Source organism: Tachypleus tridentatus, chromosome 13, assembly GCF_004210375.1.
Source record: "Tachypleus tridentatus isolate NWPU-2018 chromosome 13, ASM421037v1, whole genome shotgun sequence".
Taxonomy (NCBI): Eukaryota; Metazoa; Arthropoda; class Merostomata; order Xiphosura; family Limulidae; genus Tachypleus; species Tachypleus tridentatus.
The window spans coordinates 6,050,797-6,064,254 of NC_134837.1; the positions used below are offsets into that span (position 1 = coordinate 6,050,797).

Here is a 13,458-nt window from a genome sequence, read left to right on the forward strand (position 1 = left end):
AATGATATACAGATCTAGTCTCCATGTTGATCACTTATTAAAACAATAATATACAGACCCAGTATCCATGTTGACCACTTAATAAAACAATAATATACAGACCTAGTCTCCATGTTGATCACTTATTAAAACAATGATATACAGACCTAGTCTCCATGTTTATCACTTATTAAAACAATAATATACAGACCTAGTCTCCATATTGATCACTTATTAAAACAATAATATACAGACCTAGTGTCCATGTTGACCACATATTAAAACAATAATATACAGACCCAGTCTCTGTGTTGACAACTTATTAAAACAATAATATACAGACCTAGTCTCCACGTTGATCACTTATTAAAACAATAATATACAGACCTAGTCTCCATATTAATCATTTATTAAAACAATAATATACAGATCTAGTCTCCATGTTGATCACTTATTAAAACAATAATATACAGATCTAGTCTCCATATTGATCACTTATTAAAACAATAATATACAGATCTAGTCTCCATGTTGATCGCTTATTAAAACAATAATATACAGATCTAGTCTCCATGTTGATCGCTTATTAAAACAATAATATACAGATCTAGTCTCCATGTTGATCACTTATTAAAACAATAATATACAAACCTAGTCTCCATGTTGATCACTTATTAAAACAATAATATACAGACCTAGTCTCTATGTTGATCACTTATTAAAACAGTAATATACAGACCTAGTCTCCATATTGATCACTTATTAAAACAATAATATACAGACCTAGTGTCCATGTTGACCACATATTAAAACAATAATATACAGACCTAGTCTCTGTGTTGACAACTTATTAAAACAATAATATACAGACCTAGTCTCCACGTTGATCACTTATTAAAACAATAATATAGACACCTAGTCTCCATGTTGATCATATGTTAAAACAATAATATACAGATCTAGTCTCCATGTTGATCACTTATTAAAACAATAATATACAGACCTAGTCTACATGTTGACCACTTATTAAAATAATAATATACAGACCTAGTCTCCACGTTGATCACTTATTAAAACAATAATATAGACACCCAGTCTCCATGTTGATCATATGATAAAACAATAATATACAGATCTAGTCTCCATGTTGATCACTTATTAAAACAATAATATACAGACATAGTCTCCATGTTGATCACTTATTAAAACAATAATATACAGACCTAGCCTCCATGTTGATCACCTATTAAAATAATAATATTCGGATCTAGTCTCCATGTTGACCTCTTTTTAAAACAATAATATACAGACATAGTCTCCACGGTGATCTCTTATTAAAACAATAATATACAGATCTAGTCTCCATTTTGATCACTTATTAAAACAATAATATACAGATGTAGTCTCCATGTTGTTCACTAAGACAGTAATATACAGACCTAGGCTTCATGTTGATGTTTTATTAAAACAATAATATACAGACCTAGTTTCCATGTTGATCACTTATTAAAACAATAATATACAGACCTAGCCTCCATGTTGATCACCTATTAAAACAATAATATACAGACCTAGTTTCCATGTTGACCACTTATTAAAACAATAATATACAGACCTGGTCTCCATGTTGATCACTTTTTAAAACGATAATATACAGACCACTTACTCTCCATGTTGATCAATAGGAGAATAATATACAGACCTGGTCTCCATGTTGATCACTTTTTAAAACGATAATATACAGACCACTTACTCTCCATGTTGATCAATAGGACAATAATATACAGACCTAGTCTCGATGTTGATCACTTATTAAAACAATAATGTACAGATCTATTCACCATGTTGATCACTTATTAAAAGAATAATATACAGACCTAGACTCCATGTTGATTACTTGTTAAAACAATAATATACAGACCTGGTCTCTATGTTGATTACTTATTAAAACAGTAATATACAGATCTTTTCTCCATGTTGATCACTAGGACAATAATATTGAAACCTAGTCTCCATGTTGATCACTTATTAAAACAATAATATTTTGATCTAGTGTCCATGTTGATCCCAAGGAGAATAATATACAGACCTAGTCTCCATGTTGATCCCAAGGACAAGAATATACAGACCTAGTCTCCATGTTGATCACTTATTAAAACAATAATATACACACCTAGTCTCCATGTTGATCACCTATTAAGACAATAATATACAAACCTAGTGTCCATGTTGATCAATTAATAAAACAATAATATACAGACATAGTCTCTGTGTTGACCACTTATTAAAACAATAATATACAGACCTAGTCTCCTTGTTGATCATATGTTAAAACAATAATATACAGATCTAGTCTCCATATTGATCACTTATTAAAACAATAATATACAGACCTAGTGTCCATGTTGACCACATATTAAAACAATAATATACAGACCTAGTCTCCATGTTGATCACTAGGACAATAATATACAGACATAGTCTTCATGTTGATCACTTATTAAAACAATAATATACAGACATAGTCTCCATGTTGATCACTTATTAAAACAATAATATACAGACCCAGTATCCATGTTGACCACTTAATAAAACAATGATATACAGATCTAGTCTCCATGTTGATCACTTATTAAAACAATAATATACAGACCCAGTATCCATGTTGACCACTTAATAAAACAATAATATACAGACCTAGTCTCCATGTTTATCACTTATTAAAACAATAATATACAGACCTAGTCTCCATATTGATCACTTATTAAAACAATAATATACAGACCTAGTGTCCATGTTGACCACATATTAAAAGAATAATATACAGACCTAGTCTCTGTGTTGACAACTTATTAAAACAATAATATACAGACCTAGTCTCCACGTTGATCACTTATTAAAACAATAAGATACAGACCTAGTCTCCATATTAATCATTTATTAAAACAATAATATACAGATCTAGTCTCCATGTTGATCACTTATTAAAACAATAATATACAGATCTAGTCTCCATATTGATCACTTATTAAAACAATAATATACAGATCTAGTCTCCATGTTGATCGCTTATTAAAACAATAATATACAGATCTAGTCTCCATGTTGATCACTTATTAAAACAATAATATACAGATCTAGTCTCCATGTTGATCACTTATTAAAACAATAATATACAGACCTAGTCTCCATGTTGATCACTTATTAAAACAATAATATACAGACCTAGTCTCCATGTTGATCACTTATTAAAACAGTAATATACAGACCTAGTCTCCATATTGATCACTTATTAAAACAATAATATACAGACCTAGTGTCCATGTTGACCACATATTAAAACAATAATATACAGACCTAGTCTCTGTGTTGACAACTTATTAAAACAATAATATACAGACCTAGTCTCCACGTTGATCACTTATTAAAACAATAATATAGACACCTAGTCTCCATGTTGATCATATGTTAAAACAATAATATACAGATCTAGTCTCCATGTTGATCACTTATTAAAACAATAATATACAGACCTAGTCTACATGTTGACCACTTATTAAAATAATAATATACAGACCTAGTCTCCACGTTGATCACTTATTAAAACAATAATATAGACACCCAGTCTCCATGTTGATCATATGATAAAACAATAATATACAGATCTAGTCTCCATGTTGATCACTTATTAAAACAATAATATACAGACATAGTCTCCATGTTGATCACTTATTAAACAATAATATACAGACTTAGCCTCCATGTTGATCACCTATTAAAATAATAATATTCGGATCTAGTCTCCATGTTGACCTCACTTTTAAAACAATAATATACAGACATAGTCTCCACGGTGATCTCTTATTAAAACAATAATATACAGATCTAGTCTCCATTTTGATCACTTATTAAAACAATAATATACAGATGTAGTCTCCATGTTGTTCACTAAGACAGTAATATACAGACCTAGGCTTCATGTTGATGTTTTATTAAAACAATAATATACAGACCTAGTTTCCATGTTGATCACTTATTAAAACAATAATATACAGACCTAGCCTCCATGTTGATCACCTATTAAAAGAATAATATTCAGACGTAGTTTCCATGTTGACCACTTTTTAAAACAATAATATACAGACCTAGTCTCCACGTTGATCACTTATTAAAACAATAATATACAGACCTAGTTTTCATGTTGACCACTTATTAAAACAATAATATACAGACCTGGTCTCCATGTTGATCACTTTTTAAAACGATAATAGACAGACCACTTACTCTCCATGTTGATCAATAGGAGAATAATATACAGACCTGGTCTCCATGTTGATCACTTTTTAAAATGATAATATACAGACCACTTACTCTCCATGTTGATCAATAGGACAATAATATACAGACCTAGTCTCGATGTTGATCACTTATTAAAACAATAATGTACAGATCTATTCACCATGTTGATCACTTATTAAAAGAATAATATACAGACCTAGACTCCATGTTGATTACTTGTTAAAACAATAATATACAGACCTGGTCTCTATGTTGATTACTTATTAAAACAGTAATATACAGATCTTTTCTCCATGTTGATCACTAAGACAATAATATTGAAACCTAGTCTCCATGTTGATCACTTATTAAAACAATAATATTTTGATCTAGTGTCCATGTTGATCCCAAGGAGAATAATATACAGACCTAGTCTCCATGTTGATCCCAAGGACAAGAATATACAGACCTAGTCTCCATGTTGATCACTTATTAAAACAATAATATACACACCTAGTCTCCATGTTGATCACCTATTAAGACAATAATATACAAACCTAGTGTCCATGTTGATCAATTAATAAAACAATAATATACAGACATAGTCTCTGTGTTGACCACTTATTAAAACAATAATATACAGACCTAGTCTCCTTGTTGATCATATGTTAAAACAATAATATACAGATCTAGTCTCCATGTTGATCACTTATTAAAACAATAATATACAGACCTAGTCTCCACGTTGACCACTAATTAAAACAATAATATACATACCTAGTCTACATGTTGACCACTTATTAAAACAATAATATACAGATTTAGTCTCCATGTTGATCATTTATTATAAGAATAATATACAGACCTAGTCTCCATGTTGATCACTTATTAAAACAATAATATATAGACCTAGTCTCCATATTGATCACTTATTAAAACAATAATGTACAGACCTAGTCTCCATATTCATCACTTTTTAAAACGATAATATTCAGACCAGTTAGTCTCCATGTTGATCACTAGTACAATAATATACAGACCTAGTCTCCATGTTGACCACTTATTAAAACAATAATATACAGACCTAGTCTCCATGTTGATAACTTATTAAAACAATAATATACAGATCTAGTCTCCATGTTGATCATTAGGACAATAGTATGGAGACCTAGTCTCCACGTTGATCACTTACTAAAACAATAATATACAGATCTAATCTCCATGTTGATCACTATGACAAAAATATACAGACCTAGTCTCCATGTTGATCACCTATTAAAACAATAATATACAGGTCTAGTCTCCATGTTGATCATTAGGACAATAGTATAGAGACCTAGTCTCCACGTTGATCACTTATTAAAACAATAATATACAGATCTAATCTCCATGTTGATCACTATGACAAAAATATACAGACCTATTCTCCATGTTGATCACCTATTAAAACAATAATATACAGACCTAGTCTCCATGTTGATCACTTATTAAAACAATAATATACAGATCTAGTCTCCATGTTGATTACTAGGACATAATATACAGATCAGTTAGTCTCCGTATTACAGATGTATTTCCGTACAAAGATCAGTTTCTTGTATAAAAAATATAAGTGTAGTGACACAAATGAGCTATTTGCTGTGTCCATCGAGGGGGTTGAACCCTTGATTTTAACTTTGTAAATAGTGTCCCACTGGGGACTCATCCATTCTTACACATTCTGAAACCACACGTCGCAATATCTCATTTAATGATTCCTCTATCTTTACCATAGACCTTGATTTCAACTTTAAATAATGTTTACGCGTATCAGAAGACCATCCAGCCCTTAACGATCACAAAGTTGTTTAAATCTACATTTGATTTATATTTTCACAAGTATCTCAGCCTCGATGTAATGTATGTGTATGTTATTTTTTCCGCCCATTTACCACTTTATTTATACCTACGTAAACTAATAATTATGTTATTATAGTATAATTTTAGTAATAATCATCTTTGTAACACAGTTTTGTGTTTTCACTGAATAAGTTATTTCGAAACGTTAGAACTTTATTATCAACCATCTTCATGTTCGTCATCACATTATTCGATCTCCCGACATACTTTTCAGCTCTTGACTCAGAAAACAACATTATTTATTTTGAAAAAGTAACCAGTGGCTGCTAAAGAAACATGCCAGTTCCTGTAGTTTAAAAACAATGATTTATTTTACTTGTCAGTATCGTTATTTTAACTTGTCGTCCATCTAAGTACTAACAAACTATAGAGAGAACCAGACGTGTGCCTTAACTTATATCGTTCGGACATTTTTATACTCATTAAAGTAACAGCCATTACATTAGAAGATAAAATCAGATAATAAACTCTGTGCTTTGTTTATACAGCACATAAATATTTATTACGCTAAACTGAGATCAATTATTTATTTTGTGTTGGTTCTATTTCTTCGCATGAAAAGTTAGATTAGTAGTGAGTCAAGAAACAACGGAACCCATTATAAACCTTTCTGGTTAAGGTTAAAGAATGCACATTATATATCATTCTTGTTTCTAATAGTTTTAACATAAGTAATCTGTAGAGAAGTAGTTGGAGTACAGGTGAAATAACAAAATATAGGTAATTCTGTTTCTAACTTTTCCCTAACGTTAAAACATCAGTCATACATAAAGGTTCCAATATTCAGATGAAAGACATGTTGTTTTCAATAATTCTCTTAGTATTATATTAGATAACGGGGTCCAACCCCCATGACCTCTCACATGTCTTCCTGTATCACTTTGTCAAGTTTGGTGGTGATTGATGAATAAATGTAGAAACCTATAAAGAACAGACATGAAATGATAGATATACGACCATGTATTTTTACCTGGACACACAGTTTAGTAGATGAACTTAAAAAGTGTATTAAGTAAAATATTTGATACAGTATTTGATTTTTTAACATTTCAAACCCAATCAATTGTATTCAACGTTGTTAATTTATTTCTTCATAACGTACTTATTTAACGGTTACTTTAGGTGTTCCTGATGACTGGACCTGTCTCGTAGACCTGCATAGGAAGGGTAAATGTTAAAGAATAGCCACTGCAATGACATGTCACTAAATCCAAGTAACCCTGTTTCTCAGGTTTGTAAATTACATTTCACAATAGCTACAGTAAGGTGTTAAAGTGTTAATATAAGAGAATATTCCCAGGTTTATAAATTACATTTCACAATAGCTACAGTAAGGTGTTAAAGTGTTAATATAAGAGAATATTCCTAGGTTTATAAATTACATTTCACAATAGATACAATAAGGTGTTAAAGTGTTAATATAAGAGAATATTCCCAGGTTTGTAAATTACATTTCACAATAGCTACAGTAAGGTGTTAAAGTGTTAAGATAATAGAATATTTAGTCATTTTTTCATTTTATTAGACTAATTCTTCCATGTCATTACAGAATGTAAATTTGAACCTTATGGTAATATTTCACTGATTCCTGATAACAATTGAATGAACCAGGATAACAATACTTATCATTATTTAGAATTCCCAGATACTTGTACCAAAGACATGCCATAAGGGTTTTGCTTGAATGAACATATTGATAAACTGTGCGGTTTGAAATATGGTATGTCACGCAGTGTCTTAACTGTATAGAAAGATGCTAGCAATGAGCTAGCATATCCTACCAGTATATTCTAGAAGAAATTGATTTAATAGCACTCTAGAAATAAACCTTAATAAAAACAGTGTTTAACATTATATATTATTTTTGACGTCATGCCACGGCCCAATAAACATGTAGAATTATCAGTAGAATAGAGATCTCGCATAAAGGCTTCACATATGAGTGTTTGTTGGAATCTTCGTTAAATTGCTGCAGACTTGAAATGTTTCCCAAACACTGTCAAATACACACAAGATAGTAAGACAGAGACATTTGAAAATAGGAAAGGAAGATGTAGAACACCTAAACTCAGTGATGCTGATAGTAAACATCTTTGTTTATGTAGAAATCTGGCACTGACCTCAAGTATGAGACAAACGACCATGTACCAAATGACAGAAAAGTGTCCAGATTTACAGAGTCAAAACGACTCAACGGGAATGAAATATTGGTTATTTAACAGATAAAAAAAACTTTAGTTCTATCTCCAAATATTGTCAAGAGACTGGGAATGGGTGTCATAGGCGGATAAGTCCAAGTTTGAAATATTTGATTCAAAACATAGTTTATACGTCCAGTGGAAGAAACATGAAAGATATTAGGTTGTCAAGAAATAAATGTCGAAATTCTCATGACGACATTTAGAAGCTGAATATTGAGTAACTTTTCATTGGTTGGTTGGTTTAATCCAACATTTGTCCCTTAAAAAGTGTCTTAATTGTTTGCTGTTACAACTCTACTCAGAGTAAGTTTTGCAACACTTTCTGACTTTCATCTGATTTTCTTCCACCACTTCAAACTAGGACGGAAAGCTACCGAGACTACACGAAACATCATTCAGGCATTCGGCCATGGACCTATTACTGAGCGCACAGTTCAGTGTTAGTTCCAATGGTTTCGACACGGAGATGAAAGTCTTAAAGACCACGAAGGTTGTGGAAGGAAGCCATCCTTAGATGAAACCACATTAAGGGAAGCAGTTGAGACAGACCCTTGCACAACAGTACGTGAGCTTTCAGAAAAGCTAGGCACAAGCAAATCGAGCATTGCAAACCACCTGAGTGCGATTGGAAAGACGAAAAAGTTGGATAAGTGGGCTCCGCATGAGTTGACTGAAGATCAATAAAATCGGCACTATGAGACCTGTCAAGGTTGACGCTCCAAAAATTGAACGAATTGGGAATTGAGGTTTTTATTCGTCCACCTTATCCCCCAGACATTCCCTCTACAGATTTTCATTTTTTCAACTCTTTGATAACTTTTTGAACAATAAACGCTTTCAAAACCAGGCAGCTGCAGAAGAAGCTTCCAGGGAGTTCATTAACCATAGAAACTCTGATTTCTACAACAGGGGCATAATCAGTATCGTTACTCGTTGGTAAAAGTGTGTTGAAGCAAATGGTGCTTACTCTGATTAAAGCATGTTTTACAACACTGGTTTATACTTTTCCAAACTTCGCAGTTCAAATACGACATTTATTTCTGAACAACCTAAAACTTACATCAATTTATAGCACCTACCATGAAGCATGAGGGAGGCAGTGTGATGTTTTTGGAGGTGTTTTTCTGCTAAGGCGACAAGAGATATTTGTAAAATAGATGGAATAATGGACAAGTACCATCATTCTCGAGTTACTAATTCACAAAGAGATTAGCTATTATTTCTGGGAAGAGATTGATAATTAATATCGAAAACATTTTTCCTATTGATTGGTTCTTATTCAATTATATAATTATTTTTGATACACTTTTGTCGAATGAAATTAGAGTTAGTTGTATATTGGTAAGGTCAACTTACAAGCTGTCACGTGTTGTAGTGATACGTATATTCCAGTTATTCATTACATAGTTTTTGCCATTTATTTCATATTTTAGTCTTATCTTATCTCCGCTTTTAATGGTAACTTTATTATTACAAAGTCGCATATCACATGTGTGATAGACGAAAAAGATAGTAACTTTATTATTTCAGTAACATATCAGATGTGTGACACACGAATAAGATGGTTACTTTATGATTTCAAAGTCACATATCAGATGTGTGACACGAATAAGATAGTAATTTTATGAGTTCAACGTCACATATAAGATGTATGACACACAGATAAAATGGTAACTGTGATTTCAAAGTCACATGTCAGATTTTATGTGCCTCGACCTTTAAAACGTGTCATAAATGAGTCACTCTACATCAATGAGGTCATAACACTTTCGTTTTTTAACTTTACAGCTAATTGATTGTACAGTACATTTTATTTTTCAAAACGTATTATTTTGTTAATAATTGTTCTTGGTATTGTTCTAGTTAATAGCATCTCAAATATTTTCCTTTGGGATTGTTCGTAATTCCTATCAGAGAAATTTTCTTTAATGTTTGTTTTCAGTTTAAGTTAGGGTTAGCTAAATATTTCCGTCCCTACTTGTCCATACATTTCTACCTTTCATTTCTACTACCTTCTCGTCATGCTGTCCGACTAGTCCAACTCAGATTCGTAGACACAACGGGATTGTCAGATGTTTCTTCTGGGTGTTTATTTCTAAATTGAGAGACATACTGTTGAATATATACAAATTCGCGAAATATACATCAGTTTAAACTACAATGTAAAATGACATACACATGGTAGTAAGCGCAAACAAACATTTATATACACTCAGTGTCCGCTTCGTTTGGTAACCTACTCTTTAATGCAAATAGCCAAACAGCGAATCGTGTGGATGCAACTCTATATATGTAAAGCATGCAGACATGGTTAAGAGGTTCAGTCATTATTCGATCAAACATTAGAATGGAGGAGATGCGTGATCTAAGCGCGATTTTCACCGTAGAATGGTTATGTTGGTGTCAGACGTAGTGGTTCCAGCATCTCAGAAACTGCTGACCTAATGGGATTTTCACACACTACAGTTTCTAGAGCTCACAAAGAATAGTGTGAAAAACATCCAGTAAGTGGCAGTTCTGTGGGCGAAACACCTTGTTAACGAAAGAGGTCAGAGGAGAATGGCCAGATTCTTTCAAGCTAACAGGAAGTCCACAAATACTCAAATAACCACTCTTTACAACAGCAGAAGGGCACACTGTCAGCTAAGAACAGGAAGATGAGGCTAATTAATGGACGCGGGATCACCAAAACTGGATGTTTGAAGATTGGAAAAACATCACTTGTCTGACGAATCTCTGATTCTGTTGCCACATGCAGATAATATGGTCAGAATTTGGTGTAAACAGCATGGATCTATCCTGCCTTGTGTCAACGGCACAGGCTGGTGGTCATGGTGCTATGGGGTGGGGAATGTTTTCTTGGCACACATTAGGCCTCTTAATATCAATTGAGCATCACATGAATGCCACCGCATACCTGAGCATTGTTGTTGACCGTGTGCATACCTGAGCATTGTTGCTGACCGTGTGCATACCTGAGCATTGTTGCTGACCGTGTGCATACCTTTATGGCCACAGTCTACCCATTTTCCAATGGCTACTTCCAGCAGGATAATGCACCATGTCACAAAGCACGCATCACCTCAAGCTGGTTTCACGAACATGATAGTGACTTCAGTGTACAACAATGGACTGAACAGTCCCCAGATCTCAATCCAACAAAGCACCTTTGGGATGAAGTGGAATAGGAGGTTCGCAGTATGAATGTGTGGTCGACAAATCTGCAGGAACTGCGTGATGCTATCGAATCAGCATTGACCAAAATCCCTGAGGAATGTTTCCAGCATCTTGTTGAATCCATGTTGCAAAGAATTCAATATGTTTTGGAAGTACCTAAGCTGTCTGAGGCAAAGGTCAAAGCTAGTGTCTTCGTTGGACCACAAATAAAAAAGATCCTGGAGTGCACAGAATTCCCCAAGAAGCTCAGAAGGAAGGGAAAAAAGCTTGGGGCAGCTTTGTCACAGTGATTCAGGGGCTTCTTAGGCAATCACAAGGCCGAAAATTATGTGGAATTGGTTGAGGCTCTGGTGAAGAACTATGACAAAATGGGCTACAGGATGTCCCTAAAAGTCCATGTCCTTGACGCTCATCCTGATAAATTCAAGAAAAACATGGGAACATACTCAGAGGAGCAAGGCGAGCGCTTCCATCAAGATATATTGGACTTTGAACGCCGCTACCAAGGAGCGTATAACGAAAACATGATGGGAGACCATATTTGGGGGCTAATACGTGAAAGTGATTTACATTACAGTCGCAAATCTCGAAAAACTACTTATTTCTAAACATTTGTGTTCATTTTGTATAACTTTAGTATAAATACATGTAAATCTTAATTCATATGTTGTTTTATTCAGACTTTATGTAAATAAAATATTAAAATTTGCCCGTTGTTACACAGAAAATAGGTTAATTTCTAAATTTCATTATCGAAGTCACAAAAGCAAAGTTTGAAGGGAATAATGACTATTTTCTGTACTTTTACAACATAAGCAATTAAGAAATAACACATACTATCCAGGAACAAAATTTGTGTTGCATAGTGTTAACAGAGTAACAGTAACGTTCCCTATTCGATTCAAGTATCCTATTGGTTAACAGTGGGAAGTGTTGGCTATCTGTCTTCCCTCTAGTGTATTACTTCAAAATTATCGCAGAAGATTGTCGAGTAGCTTTAAGCGACGACATTTAATGACCCTGTCCCAGCGTGGCCAGATGGGTTAAGGCATTCGACTCGTAATCTGAGGATCGCGAGTTCAAATCCCGGTCGCGCCAAACATGCTCGCCCTTTCAGCCGTGGGGGCGTTATAATGTGACGGTCAATCCTACTATTCGTTGGTAAAAGAGTAGCCGAAGAGTTGGCGGTGGGTGGTGATGACTAGCTGCCTTCCCTCTAGTCTTACACTATTAAATTTGGGACGGCTAGTGCTTATAGCCCTCGTGTAATTTTGCACGAAATTCAAAAAACAAACAAACAGTAAATGTATTAAGATTTGTTTAAAATCCGAGCGACTTATCAAAGAAGGTTATCAGAATTAACAATCCATTATTTCTAGTAATACTGTTTGAAATTAACTTTATAGCAGTGAAAGCAACATGAAGTTTTAAAACCCATTCTTTTATATGAATGATAACTATGTATACAAAACCGGATTGAGGGTTTTATTTGTCCTAGGCCTTTTTAACTTAGAGAGGCCCTCTCGAGACAGAACCTCTACGTGAATATATACATTTATAGTTATAGCTTGAGGCCCTGGGCTTCAGCCCAGTAAGCTCATGTCTTAACCGGGGTTGTGTGTATACGAAATACCCACAGAATTACATATACATAAAACCTGTTCATTGAACTTCGTATTTCCGATTTTGTGTGCTCGAGAACCGGTTAGTAACCTCTCATGACGTACTTGGACTTTCATACAAGAATAATATAAGATTTCTCCTTCTTGCCTCGTTACATCATCGTGTCAAGTTTCATCAAATTTATTACTTTAGATACATATCAACTAAGAGACCAATCGCTACAATACCCCAGGCAATATGCATAATGTTTGTATAAAGTAACCCCCTGCTTCTGATGTGAAAGGTATCTAAATACACACAT

The 13,458-nt window shown here is 33.5% G+C and overlaps 1 protein-coding gene across 7 annotated transcripts in view; it reads left to right on the plus strand.

Annotated features, from left to right (window-relative positions):
- LOC143237684 (uncharacterized) overlaps positions 1-13,458 on the plus strand; it is a 142,779-nt gene that overhangs the window by 74,914 nt on the left and 54,407 nt on the right. For all 7 annotated transcript variants that reach the window (XM_076477201.1, XM_076477205.1, XM_076477207.1 and 4 more), the window contains exon 2: positions 7,279-7,387. In XM_076477201.1, the coding sequence (XP_076333316.1) occupies positions 7,328-7,387 (60 nt within the window). In that variant the 5' untranslated portion in view covers positions 7,279-7,327. The remainder of the gene's footprint in view (positions 1-7,278; positions 7,388-13,458) is intronic.